This window comes from Muscardinus avellanarius, assembly GCF_963383645.1.
Source record: "Muscardinus avellanarius genome assembly, chromosome: 21".
Lineage (NCBI taxonomy): Eukaryota > Metazoa > Chordata > Mammalia > Rodentia > Gliridae > Muscardinus > Muscardinus avellanarius.
Window position 1 is genome coordinate 17,080,966 of NC_137807.1, and position 26,762 is coordinate 17,107,727.

At 55.8% G+C, this 26,762-nt stretch overlaps 1 protein-coding gene across 1 annotated transcript; it reads right to left on the reverse strand.

Annotated features, from left to right (window-relative positions):
• Positions 1-1,601: 1,601 nt before the first annotated feature.
• SEC14L2 (SEC14 like lipid binding 2) lies at positions 1,602-26,762 on the reverse strand (the record flags this gene model as incomplete). The annotated part of the gene is made up of 12 exons (XM_080717784.1): positions 1,602-1,732; positions 11,004-11,173; positions 11,283-11,422; positions 11,497-11,603; positions 14,198-14,281; positions 15,511-15,571; positions 15,663-15,758; positions 17,447-17,635; positions 18,295-18,354; positions 18,698-18,741; positions 24,858-24,933; positions 26,709-26,762. The coding sequence occupies 12 exons, from the start codon at positions 26,760-26,762 to the stop codon at positions 1,602-1,604; spliced, it is 1,212 nt and encodes a 403-aa protein (XP_080573910.1).

Sequence of the window (26,762 nt, forward strand, 5' to 3'; positions counted from 1 at the left end):
TAGAGTGCCCCTGGGGGTTCAATCTCCGGTACAAAAAATAAATAGTTCTTATCATCAAATAAAGACTGGGAAATTGAATGCCGAGTGCTTATTGAGGCCACCGTTTCCAGCCCTAGGTGCCTGCGAAGGGCCGTATGGGGTAGCGGTTATCTCGCGGGTACCAGGTTCAGGGAGGGACCGGAGCGTCCCCAGCCCCTGAAACAACGGCAGAGCCGCTGCGAATTCAGAGACGGTCCCTAACGTCACGTGACCCCCTCCCCTCGGCCTCCCCACCTCTGCGGCCCACCGCGAGCCCCGCGCGCGCGCCGGAGCTGCCCTGCCTGCGCATGCGCGCGGCCGCGGGGCGGGGCCTCGCCCTTCGCGTGAGGGCGTCCGTTACCCTACTTGCCCGGAGCCAAGGTGGCGGACGGCACCCGCCAGCTGGACCAATCAGGAGGCAGGTTGGTCTTTGGGGAGATCTCGCGAGATTTCGCGAGAGGGGAGCGGACGCGGGTGGAAAGCAGGTGCCCGGGAAGCTGCAGTCTCGGGTAAAGGGAGGAGCGGTGGACACTGAACTCCACTCCCTGTGCTCGCAGCGTTGCATTTTATTCATTGGCTACGTTTCCTAACAGCGCCGCAGACGCAGGCTGGTGGTCCTCCCGGGCCCTGGCCGCCCGGCTCTCGGTGCCCGCCTGTCTTCGGCCGCTGCCCGGCAGCCTCTCGGCCGGCGCCCCGCCGCAGGCGTGGGGAGCCCGCCGCGCCCGCCATGCGCCTCCCGGGGCAGGTCAGTGCGGAGGCGCTCGGTGCTGCTGTCCGTCCGCTCGTCGCTTTGTCTGGGGTGCTCAAATGGGGGGCTTGGAGAGAGGCTGGTTGGACTGAAAAGGGGACCGGAGCCCCCTTTGGGACTCACTCCCACCCCAGCCCGTGGCCCCCAGAGGCAGCTGCTCTTGTGCTTGTCTGCAGGGGAGGACAGCGGCTAGGTCCCAGGAAGCTCGGCCACTGGCAATCATTGGGAATTAAGGAGGCAGCCAGCGGCCCAGGAGTTGAGGTCGGAGAGAAAGGCCTGGCCGCCGTCCAGTGGGAAGATCCAAGCCGACTCGGGCCAGCTCGAAGGCCTGGGGAGAGCCACGAGATCCCCAGCCGCCGTGATAAAAGCTTGGGAAAGCCTGGACCCCACACTTAACTAGCAGCCAGCCACCTGGCCATTCCTCGCTGTGACCTAACTGCCCGCGTCCACTTAAGAACAAGCTCCTCCTCTGCAGGTGGTCCCCTGCGGTGTCAGGTCCCCATTTCTCCCCCTTCTTTCTGATTTCTTCCCTGCTGCCACTCCCATGGGAACTCCTGTCTTAGCTGTCGCTGGACAGGTGGCGTTGGGGGGGCTTACAGGACAGATCCTGTCATGATGACCAGCCCCTGGAGACTCCTTAGTAATTTGAGAGGCAAGGAAACCCACTTCAGCTCCTCACCCTCTTCCTGATTCTGAAATAAAAGCTCCCACATCCAGCCTGAAGTCCTCCCTCCTGCCCCATTTCTTTGGGCTGCAGAGCTTTGTGGGGAAATGACTGCTCACGGGAAAGGACAGGGCGACGCTGGGGAGGCCAGGCCTGCTGAAGGAGGAGGCGTTATTCTGGGGTGACTGCCCCCAGCTGATTCATCTTGTCTTCTGAGGCTTTGTCTGGAAGCAGGACCTCCACAGTGAAACTGACCTTCTTGGCATGGATGAAGCTGTAGGTGTTGTCAAAGCGCAGCACATCTGAAGGGGAGGCAGAGAACCGGACATTCAGGTGGTTCTAGCTGAGGGCTCAGGGGTAGCGACTTTTCCTGGCCTTTTTATTGACTGAGCAAGGCAGCGTGGTAGGTTGGAGGAAATGAATGATACTTGACCTTTTTTTTTGGGGGGGGGGGGTGGCACTAGGGACTAAACCACTGAGCTGCACTCTTAGTCTTTTTAGTTGTTTTTGAAACAGGGTCTTGCTAAATTGCTAAGGCCGTCCTCGAACCTGCAGTCCTCCTGTCTCAGCTTCCCAAGTACTGGGATTACGGCTTGACGTTTTTAAACTTAGTCTAGCTGGTTGACAAGATGTTTGTGGAGTGGAAAGCATAAGACAGAAAATGCTAAGTGCCAGATGGGTGAGTGACAGCTTGGAAGGAGAGAGCCCCGTGGCCTCCCAAGTACTGATTACTAGCGTGCGTGCGCCACCGCGCCTGGCTCAACCATGGCTTCCTAGACAAGCAGCTTGAACTGGGCTTTGAAGAGGGGAGTTGAAATTGTAGTAGGTGAGCCGGGCGCGGCACACGCTTGTCATCCCCGCGCTTGGGAGGCTGAGACAGGAGGATCGTACGGGTTCGAAGCCAGCCTCAGCTACTTAGTGAGGCTCTCAGCAACTTAGTGAGACCCTGTTTCCAAATAAAGTATAAAATAGGTCTGGGAGTGTAGCCCAGAGGTAGAAAGCCTCTGGGTTCCGCCCCCAGTACCACACACACACACAAAAAAGAAACTGTAGTAGGTGTAGTAATAATAGTAACAACAGGGATGGCTACTCATGTATTTGGGTTGATAACTCTTGAATTTGTGCTCTCTCTTGTCCTTACAACAGCTCTGAGTTCAGCATTAATCCTGTTTTACACCTGATAAAAAGAAAGTCTAGAGCCGGGCGTGGTGGCGCACGCTTGTAATCCCAGCACTTGGGAGGTTGAGACCGGAGGATCGCGGTTCGCAGACAGCCTCAGCTACTTAGGCCCTCTGCAACTCAGTGAGACCCTGTTTCAAAATAAAGAATAAAAAATAGGGCTGGGGGTGTAGCTCAGAGATGGAATGTCTTTGGGTTCCATTCCTGATACCACACACACACAAAAAAAGTCTGGAGCCGGGCACTCTGGTGCATGCCTGGGATGCCAGTACTTGGGAGGCTGAGACAGGAGAATCACAGATTCAAAGCCAACTCAGCTACTTAGAAGAATCCTCAGCAACTTATCAAGACCTTGGTTTTTTTTGTTGTTTTTGTTTTTGTTTTTGGTGGTACTGGGGTTCCTGGAAGCCCTTCTACCTCTGGGCTACACTCCCAGACCTATTTTTACATTTTTATTTGGAAACAGGGTCTCCTAAGGCAGCGCAGCTGGCTTCGAATCTGCGCGATCCTCCTGTCTCTGCCTCCCAAGCACAGGGATTACAAGCGTGCGCCACCACGCCCGGCCCAAGACCTTGTTTTATTTTATTAATTTTTTTTGGTGGCACTGGGGGTGGAACCCAGAGGCTTTCTACCTCCGGGCTATATTTCCAGACCTATTTTATACTTTATTTGGAAACAGGGTCTCACTAAGTTGCTGAGAGCCTCACTAAGTAGCTGAGGCTGGCTTCGAACCTGTGTGATCCTCCTGTCTCAGCCTCCCAAGTACTGAGATTACAAGCATGTACTGCCATGCCCAGTTTTTTTATTCTTTGTGTGTGTGTGTGTGTGTGTGTGTGTGTGTGTGTGTAATACTGGGGTTCCTGGAAGCCCTTCTACCTCCGGGCTACACTCCCAGACCTATTTTTACATTTTTTATTTGGAAACAGGGTCTCCTAAGCTAGCGTGCGCAGCTGGCTTCGAACCTGTGCGATCCTCCTGTCTCTGCCTCCCAAGTGCGGGGATTACAAGCGTGCGCCACCACGCCCGGCTAGAGAGACCTTGTTTTAAAACAAAAAGTAAAAGGGGCTGGGGTGGGACTCAGAAGTAGACTTCCCTGGGTTCAGTCCCCCCCCCCCACACACACACACAACAATACAAATGGAAGTGTCTTCTGTCACACAGTGAGCAGATGATGGAGCTAGAATCTCCCTCGGATCCTCACCCCTGCCTTCCTTCTGCCTGGCTCGGGCCCGGGGAAGCCCAGCCCTGTTCAGTTTCTGACGAAAGGTAAACTGTGCCAACTTTGTGAACCAGGAATTTATCCAGCAGAAAGGTAAATGGACAAGGGTGCTCATCGTATATCTGCTTGCAATAAGGAAAGATTGAGAAAACGCAAGTATTCATCAAAGGAAAATCACTTAAACAATTTCTGTTGTAATCCATAGAACGGAATAGTACTCTGATAAAAGGGCTTAGCTCCATAAAATGACTCGGGACATATCCACGATACATCCCCAACCCCAAAAGAGCAAGTTGCAGAACAGTTTATAAATAGTTTGTAAAATTTTAGATGGGTTTGGGGGTGCATGCTTATAATTCTGGTACTTGGGAGGTTGAGATGGGAGGGTCGCAGGTTCGAGGACAACCTCAAACAGGTAAAGAGACTCATCGACCTAGTGAGACCCTGTTTCAAAATAGAAATAAAAGCCGGGCGTGGTGGCGCACGCTTGTAATCCCAGCATTCCGGAGGCTGTGACAGGAGGTTCGCAGTTCATGGACAGCCACAGCTACTTAGGCCGTCCGCAACTCAGTGAGACCCTGTTTCAAAATGAAGAATAAAAAATAGAGCAGGGGGTGTAGCTCGGAGGTCGAATGACCCTGGGTTCCATCCCCAGACCCGCAAAAAAAAAAAAAAAAAAAATAGGGCTGGAGGTGTAGTTTAGTTTAGAGATAGAATGCATCTGGGTTCAGTCTCCAATAACACACACACACACACACACACACACACACACACACTCTCTCTCTCTCTCTCTCTCTCTCTCTCTCTCTCTCTCTCTCTCCTGTTTGGTGTTGTTACTTGTCTACACTTAAGTTCTCTTTCATGGCACCACTCAGGTACAACAGTGACCTAGGAGAAAGTTCTGCTCAACTACTGTGATAAGTTTCAGAGTTTCACACACCCTTTAAACACACTCCCAGTGACACACATCCAGTGCCTGGGAGTGTGTTGGTGTATGGATGGTCCTTAATTATTCTGCAGAGGGATGGAAACTACTTGATAGGGCAATTGACAAGGCCTGTTCGCAGCATTTTCCTCTGAGAAAAGAAAATGGGCGTGCAGTTGGCAAAGAAGCCCCAACCCTTGGCAAGAGAACAGACGTGCTTTTAATCTAACCCTGTTTCTTTGAAAAGTTGTTCCACTTCAGTCAACCGCCCCCTTCAAGAGAACTGAGCGTGAAAACAAAACACTACTGCCCCTCTTCCCTGTGCTGGTCTCTCCCTCCTCCCAGCAGGAAGAAAAGAAAATCCAGCCAGGTGCGGTGACACATGCCTATAATCCCAGTACTTGGGAGGCTGAGGCTGGAGGATCACAGGTTCGAGGCTAGCTTCTGCACCTTAATGAGACCCTGCTTCAAAATAATTTAGGGCTGGAGGTGTACCTCCAGAAGGTAGAAGGAGCCGGGTGTGGTGGTGCACACTTGTAATCCCAGTACTTGGGAGGCTGAGCGGAGAATGGCCCATGCGGCCAGCCTCAGCTTCTTAATGAGGCCTCCGTAACTTAGACCCTGTTTCAAAATGAAGAATAAAAAATAGGACTAGAGTGTAGCAGGGAGCAGAATGCCCCTGGGTTCAATCTCCAGTACCACACACACAAAAATAAATAGAAGGCATGCCCCTAGATTCAACCCCCAGTAACACACACACACACACACACATACCTATGTATTTATCTTTGGCCCCAGATGAGATCTGCTCTAGTCCACCCTTATTATTTATTTATTTATTTATTTATTTATTTATTTATTTATGGTTCTAGGGATGGAACCCAGGGACATTCTACCCCCAAACTACATGCCCAGCCCCCCCCCTTTTTTTTTTTTTTGGTGGTCCTGGGTTCCTGGAAGCCTTTCTACCTCTGGGCTACACTCCCATACCTGTTTTTATATTTTTATTTGGAAACAGGATCTCTTAAGCCAGCACGGCTGGCTTCAAACCTGTGCAATCCTCCTGTCTCCGCCTCCCAAGCATGGGGTTTACAAGCGTGCCCACCACGCCCGGCTTTTATTCTTTATTTTTGAAACTGGGTCTGAGTTGCAAAGGGCCTCACTAAGTACCCGAGGCTGTCTGCAAACAGCGATCCTTCTGACTCAGCCTCCCAGTTGCTGGGATTACAAGTGTGCGCCACCACACCTGGATGTCACCCTCCTTATTTTAAAGAGAAGGAAAGCCGAATCTAATTTTTCTGTTTGTGGTGCTGGGAATCGAACCCAGAAGCATTCTGTGAGGAAGCCACGTCCCCAGCTCTTTATCTGTGTACTGAATCTCCCCCTTTCTTGACCCTGGTTAAAATGCATGGGAGGCACACCGCCCTCTCTTTCCTGGCATGATGTATCAGTCAAATATTTTCTCTCTGGACCAGAGGTCTTACAGAACCAATAATCCTCCTGTAAAGAGTGACATTTCCTCCCTGCCCTGTGACCATGGTCTATTCTGCTAGAAAAGGGGTCCTTTGATCTCCTTAGACCAGGTACCAAGACTGAGATGACTCTTCCCAGCAGATAATCTGCCCGCGGACAGGAGGGAGGGGAGTCTGCGCAGCCTGGAGCCAGGCCGGGCCCCCAACTTGCGAGGGTAATGATCCCCAGAGGACCTGCCAGAGGCACACAGGTTCCGATCCCGGGAGCCGAGGGCAGGAATCCTCAAAGGGAAAGAGACTGCTGAAGACAAGAGGTGTCATTTTGTGCTGTCAATTATGTAATGAGAAAACCCATAGCCCAGAGCTGGGGTGTACAGCTCAGCGCAGAGCACTTGCCTGGCGTGCGGAAAGCCCTGGTTAACCCCACCTCCAGCACCGGGCACGCGCGCACGCACGCACGCACGCACGCGCACACACACACACACACACGTAAAATATTACTGATAGGAGATTGTATTAATTTTAAGTCGTGTGTAGAATATGGGTTATATTATTTATGACTTCTATTTCAGAATACTAAAGGAATGTTCAATGCTGTTTGTTTGGTCTTTAGGATTTAGAACAACTCCTTGGGAATCCATGGGGCCCCAGACAAAATCTGTTCTGGGCCACTCTCCTTTAACGAGAAGGAGTGCCAAATTTAATTTTTTTCTGCTTGTTTTTGTTTTGTGGTACTGGGAGTTGAACCAGGGGCATTCTACCATTGAGCTACACCCCCCAGCCCTTTTAATTTTTCTATTTTGAGACAGGCTCTTGCTAAGTTGCCCAGACTGGCCTCAAATTTGCAATCCTCCTGCCTCAGCCTCCCAAGTAGCTGGGATGATAGGTGTGCACCACCATGCGCGGCCCAAATCTAATTTTTTTTATACCGAGGATTGAACTCAAGGGCATTCTGTGTTCAAGCTATACCCCCTCCAAGCTATACCCCTAGCCCTTTTTATTTTTATTTTTATTTTTTTTGAAACAGGGTCTCTAAGTTGTTGACATGTCGCCAGGTTGCTGCAGCTGGCCTCAAACCTGTGGTCCTCCTGTCTCAGCCTCCAAGTACTGGGGTTGCAGGCGTGAACTACTGTGCCTGGCTCCAAATCTAACTCTTTATAGACACTTGCTCAAAACACAGGAGAGTTGTGGCAGAGCTGGACCTCCCAGAAAGGCCCCGCCAGGCCCCGCTGCGAGGGCCCCGGGTCTGGAGGGCCCTGGGCCCTCCTGCTGCACAAAGTCTGCATTTTTTCTCTGAATTTTTCCACTCCTTGCCGAGTGCTCCGCACTCAGTAGACCCTCAGGAAATTGGTGAGAAAAAAGGTGAAGTCGATCCACCTTTGGTCCTGTCCGCAGTCAGTCGGCAGCCTGGCCAGAGGCCGGCGAGGCCCGCAGGTTAACAAGCCCCTGCCGCTGGAGGCCGGAGCACCACGGGGAGATTGCGTCTCACCTCGTAGGGAGCTCCTGGTTCTCCCAGGGTGCGTCCCTGCCACGGGTGAGCTTGTACCCAACACTGGCTTCTCTGGGCTCAGCCCCAGACAACAGCCGATCCTCCGACCCCTTGACTTCTACGGCGGACTCTGCTCTTCCTGGGAACGGGTGGCGGGCAGGGAAAGGTTCCTGCCAGGAATGTGTCCAAGAGGCACCGTCATAGACTTGGGACTTGCAAACCTAAGCCTGATTATGTTAAAAGGTCCGCGGTCCTTCTCAGGCTGTGTTGCCCCTCCGCGCTGAGGACACACAGGGATGGTGGGCGACACTGACACAGGCCGGGGCTCCCCGCTCTCCTGGCTCCAGGACCTTCGGGAAACTACTTGCCAGGTCTGGGACTCCGCTGTCCTCTGCCGCATCAAAGGCAGATGTCCTGAACGTCTCTGGTGTCCTCTGTCTTTTAGTGTCTGTGTAAGGTACTTTGTGGAAGAGAGGAATCCCTTCTCTATACCTCAGCTTCTGCTAGGTGTGGTGGCTCATGCCTGTAACCCCAGTAGTTGGGAGGCTGAGACAGGAGGATCACAGGTTTGAGGATAGCCTCAGCAAGTAATGAGAATCTTATCAGCCCAGCAATCCTGTTTCAAAAATAAAATAGGGCTGGGCGTGTAGCTTGGAGGTAGAGTGCCCCTGTCCTCAATCCCCAGTACCACACACACATAAAAAAAAAAAAACAACAATTAAAATGGTATGGTTGTATACACCTGCAATCCCAGTACTTGGGAGGCTGAGACAGGAGGATCACAGGTTCAAGGCCAGCCTCAGCAACTTAGCAAGACCCTGTTTCAAAATAAAAAATAAAGGGCTGGAAATGTAATTTAGAGGTAGAATGACCTTGGTTCTATCCCCAGCACCAAGAAAAAGAAACTGAAATTTGTATGTACGAAGTGCTTTATCCCCTGTGACTGGCTAGTGCTGAGCCTGGTTTTTTGGGGTTTTGTTTGTTTGTTTGTTTGTTTTGTTTTGTTTTGTGGTATGGGGAATTAAACCTGGGGCATTCTACCTCCAAGCTCTCCCCGCAGCCCTACTTTTTATTTTGAAAACAGGGTCTCACTCATTAGCGGAGGACCTCACTAAGTAGCTGAGTCCTGTCCTCCCAAGCACTGGGATGCCAGGTGTCGGCGCCACGGCCGGCCGGCTGAGCCTGTTGGTGCTGAAGCCCCCGGCCCCCTGGACCCGGCTGCTCACTAACGGAGCTCGTCTCCCGGGCTGTGAGGAGGAGGCAGAATCTCAGCCGCGATGGTGGCCGCACGGGCGCGTCAGACGCTGCTGCCCTGGGGCCTCGCAGCAGTCAGTGTCCACGGCGCCGCTCCCCTCTACCCCAGCAATAACGAGGGCGGCCAGAGCGCCTGCGGCTCCCAGGCCTGACCACAGGCGGCTACCCAGGATCCCTGAGCGAGCCCGCCGTGGCCATCAGGACACTGAACTCGAGGGTGGAGTCAGCGGCCGAGTCCAGCTCGGTGCCGTCCTAAGTCCTCGCCCATGGGTTTTCTGTCCCAGTCCTTTGTCTCTGCGAAAGGAAACTGAGGAGTCGACTGGGGGAGGTGTGCACATACACACCTTTTCTGCGTATAAATGTAATTATCATTGTAAACTAGGCAGAAATAGGAAAAACGGAAAGCCTTCTATTAGCACCCCACCACTCACAGAGAGCCATGTTAGCGCCAGCGGGGGCTCTCCAGAATTCGTTCCTGTGTATACACTTTTGTCATTTTAACCCAAGTGAGTGTAACCTACATGCTGTGTTTAATGCCTATTTAATATGTATAAAGCCGGGCTGGTGGGCACGCTTGTCATCCCAGCATTCGGGAGGCTGAGACCAGAGGATCGCAGTTCGCGGCCAGCCTCAGCTACTCAGTGAGGCCCTCCGCAACTCAGTGAGACCCTGCTTCAAAGTAAAGAATAAAAAATTATGGCAGGGGTTGTAGCTCAGAGGTCAAATGCTCCTGGGTTCCATCCCCAGACTCCCCCCCAAAATATATATACACATATATATGTATATGTATAATGTATCAGATGCCTTTTTTTTTTTTTTTTTTTTTTTTTAGTACCGAGAATTGAACCCAGGGGCATTCTACTTCCAAGCTACACCCTCAGCCCTGTATTATTTACTTTGAAACAGGGTCTTGTTAAGTTGCTGAGGCTGGTCTCGGACCCGTGATCCTCTTGTCTTAGCCTCCCAAGAACTGGGATTAGAGGCGTGTGCCATTGTGCCTGGTTCAACATATTATTTGAAGTTACTATACGATATTCCATCATTTAGATGGAATATAACCTGGGGTGAGTCCTGGGGATTGAACCCAGGGGTATTCTACCTCTGGGCTACACCCCCAGCCCTTTTTATTTTTATCTTGAAACAGAATCTTGCTAAGTTGCTGAGGCTGGCCTCGAAGCTGCAATTCTCCTGTCTCAGCCTCCCAAGTCCTGGGATTACAGGCGCGCACCCCCACGCTTGGCACTGTATTTCCTGAGCCCTTCTTAGGCCATCTGGCCTATTTCCAGTTGTGTAGGCTGCAGGAACATCCTCGTCCCTCCTGTGTGTTAATGTAAATACTTCTGCAGGGCATGTTTTCAGAAGCAGAGATGCTGAGCCAGGTATCGACTCTGCTCATCGATATTGCAAAGTCCAGTGAGATTAAAGGCCTTTTCAAATGTCTGTTTGCCACTCTCTTTTCTTCATGTGTAAACCGCCCGCTCACATCCTGTGCCTGTTCTTTGTCCCTGGACATGAGTGGCGCTCGAAGGGGTCAAGGCTGGGCGTTTCAGCACGGCTCACCCGTGACCCCACAGCCAGCCAGCCAGTCCTGCCCACTGGCCCACGGGACAGGAGCACCCCAAGAGAGGCCTGGCCGCAGACAGACAGTCCTGGTGACCTGACCTGGACCACCTTGAGCAAGCTGCTGGCCCCCAAGCCTTGCATTCTCTCTGATGCCAGGAGAGGGGGAACTGAAAGAGTTCTCCCCATTTCTTTCCCTTGGTGGTGGTACTAGGGATGGAACCCAGGGGCATTCTACCTCCAAGCTACTGCTCAGACCTATTTTTTATTTTGTAACAGGGGCTCTCAGCAACTGCTGAGGCTGGCCACGAACCTGTGATCCTCCTGTCTCAGCTCCCCAAGTACTGGGATGGCAAGCGTGCGCCACCACGCCCGGCGGAATTCTCCCCATTCTAACAAAGCCCAGATCCACAGACTAAGAGGGGCACGGAGCCGGACGGGGACGCCGGGGCACGGTCAAGACAGACATACTCACAGATGCCAGGCTCGCTGCAGGTCAGCGTCCCGTCCTCAGGGACCAGGTGGGAGTTGTACCTCTGGCTGGCCAGCACCTCTGTCATCTCTCCCGCCCGCTGCCGCTCGCCCATCTTGGTCTTCAGGAAGATCCCAAAACCAACGTCAGCCCCCTCCGACATGAACTGCCACCTGCAGGGGCATCCGCTCATTAGACGCCATCCCAGCCACGCCACTGCGTCCACCCCAGCCCTCCGGGCACCTCAGGGTGAAAGGCCGGGGTCTCTGGAGGACCACCCACCTGAGCACACAGCCCGGCAAGAGGATCTCGTACTCCACTTGGTGGGAGGAGCCACGGGAGATGTGCACGCTCTTCTCGTACTGCTGCTTTAGCTGGTCCCGCACGTAATACCTCTTGGGGATGTCACCCCCGTAGTTGATCTGGGGCAGAGCGCAGGGTGAGCTGGAGTGCACTGGAGCCAGGCCCGCCCGCCCACCGCCGCCGCCGTGCTCACCTTGGATTTGCACTTGGGGTTGCCGTCTGCGTCGGCCATGGCACCGCCGTACTCCACGGGCAGCTGGTCGGGGCTGATATGTTTCAGTAAAACCTCCTTCCAGTTTGCTGGCAGGAGAGGCAACCACAGAGGGGTCACCAGACAAGATTTCACCGCAGCCCTGGTCTACACTAAAGACGGGCAGGGAAACCTGTCTTTGTCCCCTCCCCTACAAAAAAAAAAGGGAGGGGGGCAGGCGCAGTGGCGTATGCCTGTAGAGCCTGTACTTTGGAGGCTGACACTGGAGGCTCACAAGTTCAAGACCAGTCTCAGCAACTTAACAATTTAGTGTGAGACCCTGTTTCAAAATAAAATAAGAGTTGAGGGTGTAGCTCAGAGGTAGAAGGCCTCTGGGGTCAGTCCCCAATACCAAAACAAAAACTGGGGCCCTAGGAGCATATGATCTGTGCACAGAGCCCAGGGGTCAGGAAGGGCCATCACCCAGAGCGGGGCCGGAAAGCAAGAGGCCTGGCCGGGTGTCGCCCTCCCGCCAGCCCAGCCACTAAGACATGGCCTCACTCTGAGCTCGCTCTTCCTGCCCTAGCGCAGGAGCTCGACGAGCCAAGGACACGTGAGAGGGCGGCGGAGAGAGCCCCGCCGCCGCTAGAGCACGCTCTCGCCCCAGGAAGGTGAGGGGGGCAAAGCAGGGAAGGGCGTTCCTCGCCCAGGGAACAGCACATGCGTGCGGCAGCCAGGAAGCCCTGTACCGTCCTGGACAGACTGTGACCTCACTGCTGGGACTCCTTACATGGCTTCCTTTGGACTGACCGCAGCCCCAGGTGCACCCCGGCTCCTAGCGTCTGGGGCCGTTGGGTTGCTCTCCATAACCAAGCCCTCTCCTGACTACAAGTGTCTGATTCTAGCTCACGCAGCACGGGGGTCAGTTTCTCTACCAATCCAAATGTGTAAAGAATAGCAGCCAGGCACAATGTGTGGCGCCTGGAGACCTTGCCACGCCATTAGACTGTCTATGGGCAGCAGCCATAGGGCTGCGCTGCCCAGCGTCCTCTGGGTGGTGCCAGCTGCAAGCCTGCAGAGACTGCCCAGGGTCCAGCACCCTCAGATTAGGGGACCCAGCCGTGCAGCCCTGGGACACGGTGTCTGCTGTGGTCCCGAGGCTATGCACCTGCACTGGCCAGGCCGGAATGCTGACGGCACTCCGCTGCTGAAGAGCCTGTACCTTCCAGCCCGAGGTGGGCTCGGTTCAAAGAGTTTGAGGTGTGGGCAGGAGAACAGACTGAACCTCCTACGTAGCTCAGCTGCCAGGAAACCAAGCGGTCTCATACGCGTGGTGGGTGGCAGCAGCCGAAAAGCCCAAAAAAATCACCAAAAGCCTCTGGCTCCATTTTTCATTTCTGCCCCCAGTTCAGCTGGAGATCTGGGATAAGGCCAGGAGCGGTCTCCCCATCTTACAGAGAGGATCGCCGAGGGCACAAGAAGCTCCCCAGCGAGGACCAGAACCCAGAAACCCTCACTTGCTCCCTGACGGCGCCGCCCACGCCACCGGACTCACCAGCACACGCCGGAGAAGCGCCACTGTGTGTGGTTCTGAGCACTGACCCAGAAGCAGTCTACCTCCAAGCTACATCCCCAACCTTTTTTATTTATGGATTAATTTAATTTTATTTTATTTTTGCAGGTCTGGGGATGGAACCCAGGGGCATTCAACCTCCGAGCTATCCCCCCCTGTCCAATTTTTTATTCTTTATTTTGAAACAGGGTGTCACTGAGTTACGAAGGGCCTCACTAAGTAACTGAGGCTGTGAACCACGATCCTCCGGTCTCAGCCTCCCGAATGCTGGGATGACGAGCGTGCATACCACACCCGGCTTGGTCATTTTTTAATTTTGAAACAGGGTCTCACTAGGTCGGTAGCTGAGAATCTCACTGGGTTGCTGGGGCTGCAATTCTGATCCTCCTGTCAGCCTCCCAAGTACTGGGATCGTAGGTGTGTAGGTGTGTGCCCCACACCAGGCTCCCTTTTTTTTTCCCCTTGTACTAGGGATTGTACTCTGGGACATTTTACCTTGGAACTATACCTCCAGCCCTTTTTTAAAATTTTATTTTTATTTTTTATCTTTGTGTGGTACTGGGGATTGAGCCCAGAGGCATTCTATCTCTGACCTACACTCCAGCGCTATTTTATTTTTTATTTTGAAACAGGTCTTGCTAAGTTGCTGAGGACCTCACTGAGTTGCTGAGGCTGGTCTCGAACCAGCAATCCTCCTGTCTCAGCCTCCCAAGTACTGGGATTATAGGTGTGCGCCACACCTGGCTCCTGAGCTTTCTCTAGGGGCTTCAGCAATCGTACTCGTCTTTGGAGCCTGGCACAGGAGGAGAAGGTGCTTGTCACGTGAAGCCCCTAGCTGCCCTGACCCAAAGCAGCCTGTGGCCCCCGGGGCACCCCTCAGCGTGCTTTCAGTGTGTACCCTGGCTTTCTCCCCACGGGCTGCCTTTCTCCCGTGATACTGCGAAGGTCCCGGGAGCAGGCCCGAGCTCCGTTCTCGCTGGCGTCCGCAATCGCGGGCCTAGTGCTTGCTTCTAGAGCCTCTGGGGAAGGCAGTGCTTACAAAAACGGGTAGGCAGGCCGCGGCCCTGCCCCTCGCCCAGCCCGCACCCGCTCCCGGTGGCTGTGGCCACCCAGCGGCGTCTGGCCACTCACCTCCCAGGACCACTATCTTCTTGCGGGTGTCCTCGCTCAGGAAAGGCTTGATGAGGTTATAGGCCACAGGAAACAGCTTGGGGGCTGGAACGAGACCAGGCACGGAGGGAGGGGCAGGGCAGTGTTGTCGGTCCCTACCTGTCATCCTCAGCCGCCTGTCTGCGGTGCCCCCGGCCCCCTGTCCAGCCACAGGTCCCTGGGCTGCAGAGTGCTGGACAGCCCGCTGTGGGCTCAGCCTGGCACCTGCTCCAGGCCCAGCTTCCCCTGCAGGGTCTCCTCCTGGCTCGTCGGGCTGGGCGGCCCCGGGCAAGTACTGAGCACCCAAAGTCCCCTGTGTCCTACAGTCTGTCTCGGCCACTCTGAGCGTGACCTCGGCCCCCTCTTCTGGCTCACTCTACTCACCCAGTCTGCCCCCTAGGAATTATTTTTTGATACTAGGGATAGAGCCCAGAGGCACCCTACTTCTGAGCTAAAACCCCAGCCCTGGATTAGTGTATTTATTTATTTGTTGTGCTAATAGGGTAGAACCCAGGCACATTCTACCTCTTAACTACACCTCCAGCCCTATTTAATTTTTTTTATTTTGAAATAAGGTCTCACTAGGTTGCTGAGGATGTCTGAGAACCTGTGGTCCTCCTGTTCAGCCTCCCGAGTACTGGGATTACAGGTGTGCACCGCCACACCTGACTCCAAGTAATTTTTTTTTTTTTTTTTGCAGGTCTGGGGATGAAACCCAGGGGCATTTGACCTCCAAGCTACACCCCTGCCCTATTTTTTTATTCTTTATTTTGAAACAGGGTCTCACTGAGTTGCAGAGGGCCTCACTAAGTAGCTGAGGCTGTCCACGAACCGCGATCCTCCAGGTCTCAGCCTCCCAAGCGCGGGGATTACAAGCGTGCGCCACCACGCCCGGCTCCAAGTAATTTTTTTTTAATGCATTGAACCAGTGGCATTCTACCTCTGAGCTATACCCCAGCCCTATTTTATTCTTTTATTTTGAAACAGGTCTCACTAAATTGGGAGGGCCTAAGTTGCTGAGGCTTGCCATGAACTTCCTGTCTCAGCCTCCCAAGTACTGGCATGTACCACCACACCCAGCTCTTTTTTTTCTTTTTCTTTTTCTTTTTTATCTTGAAACAGTCTCACTTAAGTTGCTGGGGCTGGCTGGGAACCTGCCATCCTCCTGACTCAGCCTCCCAAGTACTAGTACTTGATTTGACTTATAAGCTTTTGCCACCACGCCCAACTTCCAGGTAATATTTTTGCCCCGTGCCCGTGCCCCCGGGCTTCATCACAGGAAATCCCCAGCTCACCTTTAACAACAAACAGACGCTTCAGTGTCTCGGGATAGTTTTCCTCAAACATTCCAAGAAACTGTAGAAACAAAAATCATTCTGCTTCCAGCGAGGCTCGGGCCTGGGGCGGAGGACAGCGTGCGCCCCTCGGGCAGCCCCTGCGGCCTCACCTCTCCGTAAGCTTCCACGGCAGGTTTCCAGAGATGCTTGAGGCCCAGTCCCTCACAGTCATAAATCATGGTGATGGTCTCTATTTTCTTCCCTAACTGCAGGGAACACACAGCAGAAGGTCTCGGGAGGCCGCCCCGCCCCAGAAGCCCAGTGGAGCGCAAGCGCAGATCGCAGATCGCTCCATCTTCCCACGAGCACCCGGTTCTGGTCAGGGCCGGGCCAGGGCGCTCCCCGCTGCTGCAGCCTCCCCAGGCTGGAGCAGTGGCCTAAGCTGGTCGCTCCTCCTGCCTGGGTCCCACGTTCTCATCCAGTGGGCCCGGACTACACCCGAGGTCCCCTCTGTCCCCGGGGTTCGCCCGGCAGCCCCCCCTTCTCTGAGTCTCCAGGTGACACGGCCCGTGCGGCACCTGCACAGCCAGTTCTCACGCCGGCACAGATGATCTGACCGACCTAAGCTGAAAGGGGCGTCTAGACCGAAGGCCTCCTGCACCCCGCCTCCGACCCAACGGGCCTCTGCAAACAGCTGCAGGTGACAGCGCTCAGGCGTCCCCAGGCTCCATCACAGGGTCTCACTGGGTCTGTATAACTAACTGTGTGGAGGGAGGGCAGGGTGGTGGCCCCGCTCCTTAGGGAATCAACCGTCCTGAGAACTTTATTTTTTGGTGGTACTGGGAATGGAACCCAGGGGCCTTCTACCTCCGGGCTACAGTCCCAGACCTATTTTATATTTTTATTTTTAGAAACAGGGTCTCTTAAGCCAGCGCGGCTGGCTTCGAACCTGCGCGATCCTCCCGTCTCAGCCTCCCAAGCGCGGGCATTACAAGCGTGCGCCACCACGCCCGGCTTTATTTCTTATTTTAAAACAGGCTCTTGTAAACTCCCCAGGCTGGTCTTAAACTTGAGATCCTCCTGCCTCAGCCTTCCAAGTTGCTGGGATGAAAGGCATGTACTTACTACTCGGCCAGGCTTTGCAGTGAGTTTTTTTTTTTTTAATACTCTTATGGGTGCATTGTGATTATATACCTTAGTGAGGTTCACGTGAAGTTCAATTTGTCAATTTTAAAGAACTGTTCTCTTCAGGAGGCTGAAGCACAAGTTCCAGGCCAGGCTGGGAACTTAGTGAGACCCCGCCTCAAAGTTACAAGGACCGGGCTGCAGGTCCGTAGTAGAGCACCCCAGGGTTGAGTATCCCTAGCACCTCTCCCTCTCCTGAGAAACAGAAAATAAAAGTAAAGGACTTGGCCGGGCGTGGTGGGCACGCTTGTAATCCCCGGGCTTGGGAGGTGGAGACAGGAGGATCGCGCTGGTTCGGAGCCAGCCGTGCAGGCTTAAGAGACCCTGTTTCCAAGTAAAAAGTATAAAATAGGTCTGGGAGTGTAGCCCGGAGGTAGAAGGGCTTCCAGGAACCCCAGTACCACCAAAAAAGAAAAAAAGTAAAGGACTGCCTTTTATCCTGGAAGTATGCTGATCCTACAATTGGGATATTAACCGTGGCACTAAGAAATGGTCATTTTAAGTCTTACTTGGCAAAATAAATGTTGCCAGGCCGGGGGCACAGCTCAATGGTAAGACATTTACTCAGCACTTGTGAGGCCCTGGATCTGAGCCCCAGGAACAGCAATAACGAAAATGGGGGCGCCGTGCCATCCCTGAACCTTCGCCATCTCGCTGGCTATGAACTCGGAAGCCTGGCCTCGCCCGGGCTGTGCCTCGCCCGCGGCCCTGCCTCTGCCCCAGTGCCCCCAGTGCCCCGCCACGCTCCGCACCCCGCTGCGGCGCCCACCTTGGCCGTCTGGCGGGCGCACTCCTGCAGCAGCAGCTCGCAGTCCCGCATCTTGGTCCTGAGCAGGTCCTGCTTGGTGGCCGACAGCAGCAGACCCTTGGCATCCAGAGGCCCGATGACGTCGTACCAGACGGGGCAGCCCTCCAGGTCGTAACCACACATGCCCCCTGACAGGTACTGCTGGATCACCTGGCAAAGACGGAGCAGGCGGGAGGCGCATGTCCGTAATCCCAGCATTTGGGAGGGAGGCAGGAGGATCATAGGTTGGAGGCTAGCCTCAGCAACTTAGTGAGACCCTGTTTCAGAGCATAAGTTTTTGTTTTTGTTTTTGTTTTGTGGTACTGAGGGTGGAACCCAGGGGCTTGTCTACCTCCAGGCTACACTCCCAGACCTATTTTACACTTTATTTGGAAACAGGGTCTCACTAAGTTGCTGAGAGCCTCACTAAGTAGCTGAGGCTGGCTTTGAACCTGTGTGATCCTCCTGTCTCATCCTCCCAAGCACTGGGATTACAAGCGGGCGCCACCACGCCCAGCTCATAAGAAATATTTTTAAAAAGGGCTGGGATGTAGCTTGGAGGTAGAACCTGCCTGGGGTCAATCTCCTGTATTAAATAAATAAAAATAAATAAATAAATAAATAAATAAGAGGAGGCACCTGGTGGGCAGGCCCCGGGCACCCATTCCTTCCCGTGGTTCCTCGCTCTCTCCCTCCAGCTCCCTCCCCTGGCTGCCGATGACGATCCCCACTCTGGGCAGGCAGCCCTGTCCAGCTGAGGGTGGCAGTGCAGCGGCCCGGGCCGCGGCGGGGCCCGCGCTCTGGCTGGGCGGCCAGCTCATCCGTCTCACCTCCGGAGGCTGCCAGGTAATGATGTTGTCAATGTCCTTCTGCTTTCGGAACTCCACGTGCTGCGAACATACAATCAGAGACTTGTGAAGGGAGTGGAGGGGCGGAGGGAGTCCCTAGTAACACCCCGCGGTGTGAGGGGACCCCAGGAGGCACCAGGCAGGAGCGGGCGGGGCCCTGCCGGCTCCCGCAGTCTCAGCAGAAGCGTTTATCGGTCCTGGCCAGCCCAGAGCGAGGAAGACTGCATAGCCGGGCAAGGAGCGCCCTTCGTCCCCGAGGGCCAAGGCCACCGTGGCCACGACCCAGAGACGTCACACAAGCCAAGGCGGTGATGGGGCCCAGGCGAGGTGCAGCCGTGGTCGGGAGGGACCAGCGACCCTGGGAACTGCAGCCCCTGGAGCTCACCTTCCGCAGCATGGTCTCTGACTTCTGCAGGTCGAAGCTTCTGGCTGTAACAGGAAAACGTGGTCGGGTTAGGCCAGCAGACGGGTCCAAGGATGGGAGGCCATTCCCGTGTCAGGACTGCTCCGCAAGGGTCTCTCAGCTGCCTCTCAGGTCACCCCGCATGCATGCGGAGGCTAATCGGAGGACCCCTACTGGGGCTCAGGAGCGCCACAGCCTCCCGGGCTTGTGGGGGGTGCAGGCCAGGTTCAGGGCAACTGGGGGCAGCATTGTAACCTTGCGGTCAAGAGACTTTGACTCCAAACGGAGCATGGTGGTGCACTTTTTTTTTTTTTTTTTTTTTTGGTGTTACTGGGGTTCCTGGAAGCCCTTCTACCTCCGGGCTACACTCCCAGACCTATTTTATATTTTATTTGGAAACAGGGTCTCTTAAGCCAGTGCGGCTGGCTTCAAACCTGTGCGATCCTCCTGTCTCCGCCTCCCAACTGCAGGGATTACAAGCGTGCGCCACCACGCCAGGCTGGTGGTGCACACTTATAATCCCAGTACTTGGGAGGCTGAGACAGGAGGATTGCAAGTTTGAGGCTAACCTCAGAAACTTGGTGAGGTCCTCTGCAACTTAGCAAGACCCTGTTTCAAAGAGAAGAATGATATGGGGCGGGGATGTAGCTTAGAAGTAGAATGCCCCTGGGTTCCATCTCCAGTATTAAAAAAAATAAAGAGCCGGGTGTGGTGGCGCATGCTTGTAATCCCTGCGCTTGGGAGGCTCAGACAGGAGGATCGCATGGGTTCGAAGCCAGCCACAGCTACTGAGTGAGGCTCTCAGCAACTTAGTGAGACCCTGTTTCCAAATAAAGTATAAAATAGGTCTGGGAGTGTAGCCCGGAGGTAGAAAGCCTCTGGGTTCCACCACCAGTACCAAAAAAAAAAAAAAAAAAGAAAAAGAATCTGAGCCCAGTGGTGCAATCAGATGATGAAGAATCATCTTGTCCCAGGCCGTGAACCCTGGACCCCTTATCACTGGCCTTCCCCGCGGGGACAGACGCTATCGCCTCCACAGTTGAACATCCAGCCCCGAGGAACTGACCCGCAGCTCAAAGGTGAGCACACTTGCCCGTAACGCGGGATGGAGCTGGCAGAACATCCTGCTGTGCCAGAGAAGTTGATAAGCCTCCAGCCAGCCTCACTGCAGCCAGGCGCGGTGGCACACGCCTGTCATCCCAGGACTCGGGAGGCTGAGGCAGGAGGATAGCAGGTTCGCGGCCAGCCTCAACAATTTAGCAAGGCCCTCGGCAACTTAGCAACACCCTGTTTAAAAGATAAGGCTAGGTTTGTGGCTTGGAGGTAGAAAGCCCCTACGTTCCGAGAACACAAAGGGTTCCAGACGCGTTTCTCAGCCATAGTTCACCAGAGCCAAAACTTTCCACACAAAGCCCAACAGGTTTGAACACAAAGACCTCACTGTGTCCCCCAAGCCGCCTGTTCCCAGATCATTGGGGCCTCTCTCTACGCTCCTCGGACTGAGCCGAGACCCGCTCCAGACACTCAGGAGCACGTTGCTTCCCCGGCCATAGGACGTGCCCTCCCAGCACTGACGGGTTCTGTGCCCTCCCCGGGATCTGCCCTGGCAGCCCGGCAGCCTTCGCCCACTCTGCCATCGGTTTCAAGATGCCCAGGCAAAGCCCGACACGGTGACGCACGCCTGCGATCCCGGAACTCGGGAGGCTGAGGCAGAAGGATCACAGGTTCAAGGCTGGCCTCGGCAACTTAACACGACTCTCAGCAACCTAGTGCAACCCTGCTTCGAAATAGCAACGTCCAAGGGCTGGGGTGTCGTTGGGAGGTAGAACCCCTGGGTTCAATCCCCAGTCCAAAAAAAATTAGATTTCCAGGCAAGGTGTGATTCTGATGGGGAGGAGTCACGACTAGTGGGGTTCAATCTACCAAACTCTCCAAGAGCTTCCCTCTGGACGTTTCCAGCCTCCCAGGTCCCTCCTCAAGCGAGCTGCCAGGGCCCAGCACAGCCCAGGTGTTGTCTGCCTTCCCCAACAAAGCCCTTCTCAACAGCTCATGTGGTGGAGTCAACTGAAACCCCCAAATCCTCTGCACCTGTGCAGCTCGGCCCCCTCCTCTAGGTGGGCAGGCGGGGCCTTGGCTTCACCCGCATCAGATTTCATCTCGGAGCTGGGCGGGGAGGCACAGGCCCCCCATCCCAGCACTTGGGAGGCTGAGACCATGGGACCGCAGGTGCAAGGCCGGCCTCAGCCACTTAGTGAGACCCTATTTCCAAATAAGAAACAAAATAGGGCTGTGGGGTGGCTCGGAGGTAGAAGGGGTTCAACTCCAGCACCAGAAGCAACACGCCATCTGGGTGCAGCCAGCTTTGATCCGGCCTTTGAAGAGTTGCTGAGGTCCAGACTGTGGCGGTCTGGCCACCTGACCTATGAACTGCATGTCCCCCGTGGGTTGTTTGGCCTCTAGATCTGCTGATAGCCCGGGAGCCTGGGCCAGAAAGGCCGCCCCCTGGACGGCCTGGTCCCTCCGCCATCGCTCTCCCGGGGCACACTGAAACCCAGGCCTGTCTCCAGCGCCCAGGGGCTGCATCCCAGGGCTCGCCAGATGCCACGGCAACGTAGGTACCAGATGCACCGATGGAACCCAGCAGCCACACTCGGGAACCGGTGTGCGCAAGTCCCCCCGGCCCCCAGCCACCCGGTGCCACCGGGGCGGCCTGTCAAGGATCACACCAGCTCATCCACCTTCTCTGCTGGACGTGGACAAGATACCGCACATCTCTGACCTGACTGCCTAATGAGCTCAGAACACCAATAAGAGGCCAGGCAGTATCCTCTCATGATGGAGGAGGTGGCCGTGAAAATGGGAGTCTTGGCTGAGAGAAGGGGCGCAGCCTAAGATCCCAGGACTTGGGAGGCTGAGACAGGAGGAGAGCAGGTTCGAGGCCCGCGTGCAGTAACTCTGCAAAAACCTGTCTCAAAATAAAAATAAAAAAGGGCTGGGGGGGGGGGTGTTGCTCAGAGGTAGAATGCCCGTGGGTTCAAGCCCGAGTACTCTAAAAAAAAAAAAAAAGAAGAAGAAAGAAAATGGAATCGTTTAGGGAGAGGAGAGGAGAGCCCTTGTCCTCCTGGAGAGTATGGGCAGGGCGGAGGTAAACTTTGAACCCCGATCTGGGGGAACCTCTCCAGCTAACCCTTATCTACCAGGGTCCAACATCCAGTCTGTTCCGCAAGGGCCTTGCTCAGCATCCGCTCCTGCAGCGCCCACCTGGTCCCTCGCCACGCCTGCTGAGCCAGGCGCCGAGAGGGCTCGATGCCCGGCCTGGGCACCGCGAGAGAACCCAGCAAGGAGCAGCCACTCTGGGGCATGTGTGCGTGTGCGTGTGTGTGTGCATGTGCATGTGTGGATGTGTGCATGTGCGGGGGGGGCACTGGGGATGGAACCCAGGGGCATTCTACCTCTGGGCAACACCCCAGCTCTATTTTATATTTTTGGTGGTACTGGGGGTGGAACCCAGGGGCTTTTCTACCTCTGGGCTATACCCCCAGACCTATTTTTTTAAATTTGGAAACAGGGTCTCACTAAGTTGCTGAGGCTGGCTTCGAACCTGCGCGATCCTCCTGTCTCAGCCTCCCAAGTGCAGGGAATACAAGCGTGCGCCACCACGCCCGGCTATTTTATTTTTATTTTGAAACAGGGTTTCACTCGTTTAAAGAGAGTCTCACTCCTTGCCAAGATTGTCCTTGAACATGCGATTCTCTTGTCTCAGCCTCCCAAGTACTGGGATTACAGATGTGCGCCACCGCAACCCCGCTACGATCCTGTGGAATGGGTACACTGGACCTGCTCAGCCTCCCTCTCCGAGTCCCACTCCCTCAGTGTACCTTACCCTCTGAACCTCCTATTTATTTATTTATTTATTGCTACTAATGATTGAACAGGGCCATTCTACCTCTGAGCTACATCCCCAGCCCTCTTTAATTTTTTTAAAAAAATTCTGAAACAGGGTCTTGCTAAGTTGCTGACGGTCTCACTGAATTGCTGGGGCTGGCCTTGAACCTACCATCCTCCTGTCTCAGCCTCCCAAATCCTGGTATTACAAGTGCGCCCCGACCTCAGCCCCAGCCAGAGGGCAGCAGTGGGAACTTGTGTGCCCGCTCTCAGTGCTGAGGACCAACAGAAACGGAACCCCAAGCTCTCGCCAGGGTGAGAAAAAGATATTCTGCTGGCGCTCAAATTGCCATGCCTCCTTTAGAATCCAAAGGGAGAAAGAGAAAAGGATTTTTTTAAAGAAGACAACAAAAACCCTAATTGAAATTCCTCACAGAGCCTGCCCAGGCCTGAGCTCCTGCCCAGGACGCAGGCTCAGGGAAATGCCGAGCCGCTTCCTGTTTGAGAAGCAGCGCTTGGTTTCCACCCTGATTCACTTGGCATGGGCTGTGTGTCTTCAGGTAAGTCCCCGCCCCTCTCTGAGCTAGTTTCCCATTTGGCAAAGAGGATGAGCACATTCTTTGATACTGCTATGAGGTGGTGCCTCGGACAGGTACCTGGTGAACTATCAGGTCTTATGAAGCCGGGGTGGGCTAGGTGTCTGGGAGACCAGCTGGCAGGCCGCACTGGCCTCTTCCTAGAGGGAGCAGCCTGCACGTGGCTTGATCCTTCTGCAGCTGGCCCCCTAAGAAGGCCAGCATCTTCGCTCTCCCCACCCACCTGCTCCAGCTCCCAGCCTTCAGCAGGTGCTGGGCCAGCCTTCCCTGCAGCCTGGGCTCCAGGCCGCCCATGGCGCCCGCCGCTCTGGGGAGCTGTGGCTGGGTCAGGGGTGTCGTGGGGACAGAGTCACAGCTTCTCGGGGAGAGGGACAAGTGACACTTCCGGTGGCACCTGAGGCCCCACGGGAGGCTGAGGCAGGAGGATCGCGGTTCGCAGCCAGCCTCAGCTACTTAGTGAGGTCTTCTGCAACTTAGCGAGACCCTGTTTCAAAACAGGAATAAAAAATAGGGCTGGGAGGTAGAATGCCCCTGGGTTCCATTCCCACTACCACAAAAAGAAGAAGAACAGGGAAGTGCATCTCATCTGTCCCAAGGCTTCTGGGGCACGTGAGGCATATGTGCCCACACATAAGTAGGGGCATGATTTGTACTTGAATATTTGGGGCCGTGATTCTATATCACAACCTAAGCATTCTATATCACAACCTAAGCTCTTCTCACTCCGTGGAATTTGTTTTTTCTTTTTGGTGGTGTTGGTGATGGAACCCTTCTACCTCTGGGCTACACTCCCAGACCTATTTTATATTTTTTATTATTTGGAAACAGGGTCTCTTAAGCCAGCGCGGCTGGCTTCGAACCTGCACGATCCTCCTGTCTCCACCTCCCAAGTGCGGGGATTACAAGCGTGCGCCACCACGCCCGGCAAGATAATAAGGTTTCTATACAGGAAAAAATGGAGTGTGTCAGCAGGACCAGGGAGGGCGGCTCAGGGCTGGGTCACGGGAGCACAGGAGGGAAGGGAAGGGCCGGGTGTGCACTGGCTGCCAGCAGCTGTCAGACCACACGCAAAGCTGTCATGTCGCATCTTGCAGCCGGCCGGGCACTCTGTCTTGGCCTGTTCTCCCAGAGGAGGGGACGAGGGAAGAAGTGTGACCTTGGCCCAGAAGCCACATCCAGGCCAGGGCAGAGCTGGGGTTGGAACTCAGGGCCCTGGAACCTGGCAGGGGTCTAAAGGGTCTTGTGGCCCCGGCTGGGCCGGGCCCCACGCACCTGTCTCCATCGGGGTGCCTGAGTGCGGGCCTGGGCACGGAGGGCAGCCTCTCCCGGGACTCAGTTCCAGCCTGGCCTCTGCCCCCTCCCACGCGGCCGGGCCTTTCTCTTTCTCTGTGGCTGTGATGGGGTCTATGGAGTGGGGAGGGTGCTGGCCAACGGTCGGCATGCAGCCTGCAGCCCACCCTGTACCAGAAGCAGCCACTCTGCCCTCTGTGTCGTCATCTACCCAACAGGAGGCTGAGGTTGGGCGCCCGCCAAGCACCTTTTTCAGACTAAGGGCTGAACACCCCCAGATCCTCAGATGGCCGGGAACAGGGTCTCTGGAGAGGCATCCTCTGCCACCCAGAATGCACCGCGGCCAGCCTCCCTCAGCCCTCTTCCCTCACCTCTGAGCCAGCGCAGGAGAAAGTAGTCATCTGGATTCGGCAGCGCAGGCAGCACGTCCTGGACATTCTCTCGAAACTACAAGAAAAAGCAGCCCAGTGAGCAGTGGGTCCCGCCTTGGCCGCTCTCTCGAGGCCTTTGCCGACCCCTCTTTATTTTTTACATTTTACATTTTTATTTTTTTGGTACTGGGGATTGAATCCAGGGACATTCTACCTCTGCGCTACACTCCCAGCCCTGTATTATTTTGTCATGGTGAAACAGGGTCTGGCTGGATTGCTGAGGCTGGCTTCAAACCTCCCGTCTCACACTTCCAAGGCCTCGGAGGCCTGGACCACAGGTGTGCGCCACCGCGCCCAGCTTGCTGGACCCTCTCCCACAGGTCCCTGCGGCACACACTGGCTACGAGGGGCTGTCTTGCAGGGTGCCAGGAAGCAGGTCAGCTGCAGGGGGCGGTCAGCTCTACCTGCTTCTCTACCCAGCCTCTCTACCCGCTTCTACTCAGAGGCCCGCGGCAGATGGGCGCGCTCCCAGGTGAGTGCTGTCCCGCTCTTGTTCTGGTCAGGGCTGTGCGGCAGGGCTGATCTTTGCTCTGTCTCTGGCGGACTCCTCACTCTTACCCCCTGGAGGTCTCACTGTCTCCATTTTACAGAAGGAATCAACTCTCAGGAGGCCCGCACACGCCCGAGGGAGCAGCTAGGGGAGCAGAGCCGGCCTGAGCCCCTAGCACACCGGCCTGAGCCCCTAGCACACTGCCTGAGCCCCTAGCTCAGCACCGCCGGCTCCACCAGCCGAGCCGCTGTGGGCACGGGGACCGGGGTGGCCCAGAAGACCCAGAAGACTTCACAAAGGCATTTGGGCTGGGCTGGAGGACTTCAAAAGCAGCAGAGGGCAGAGGCGGCTCCGGGAGGGAAGAGAGAGCTCCAGTGGAAGCCACAGAAGTGAGTGAGGCCAAACAGAGGGAAGGCCCCGACCCCAGGGGGCGGCCCTTCCGCGAATCTCCCGCTGTCTTGTGGGTGAGCGCTCTGTACCCCAACCTCCTGCCCTAGGCCCGCACTCACCCTTCCCTGCTTACTGACCTACAGGACAGCCCTGAGTGGACCGATGAGGACTGGCCACCTCTGCCCCTTGCCTGGGTCAGCGTGGGGGGGGGGCTGACCATCCCATCCCCAAAGCATCCAGACTGCGGGCATGCAGCCACCCCTGCCGCGACCCTCCCCAACCCCCGCCCCAGTTTAATCAGCCCTAATCCCCTCTCTGCCTGGCCTCCGGGCAGCTCAGCAGCAAAGGCTGAAGCCTTCCTGGGACGGGGAGGCCCAGCCCGGGAAAAGCCTCCACGGAGCCAGGGCCTTCCTGCTGGTGCACGGTGGGACATCTGCCCCCCAGCCATGAAAACCTGCCGGGCCACAGCCTCCAGGGCCGGGTGGGTAGGACCAGGCCGGCCTTCTCCCAAGGGCAAGGAGGAGAGGGGCTAGCAGGCCGGCGGTCCCCCCTCTGCCCGGGGTCGCCCCCTTCCCTTCTGCACAGCATCGGCCGGGTCCCTGCCCGGGCGGGGGTCTGGGCTGCAGGGCGGGGGCGCCGGTCTCCGGGGAGCTGCCCCCGACGGCGAGCCGGGCGGGGGGCTCTGGGCGCCCCCAGCTGGACCAGTCATCGCGGAGCGAACGCGGGGCCCGCGCTCGCCAAGGTCGCCCCGGCGGGGGGTCCCGGGGGTCCCGGGCCCTCCCCAGCTGCCCCCCCGGGAAGCCCAGCTCCAGGACCGCCCGCCCGCCCGCCGGGATGAGGCGCCTCGCCGCGGGCTCGGGGCCGCTGCGCCCGAACTTCCCGGGCCCCCGCCGCGCCCCGCCCGCGCCCACCTGGGCCAGCGCCTCCCGCTGCCGCGGGCTCAGGTCGCCCACCCTGCCGCTCAT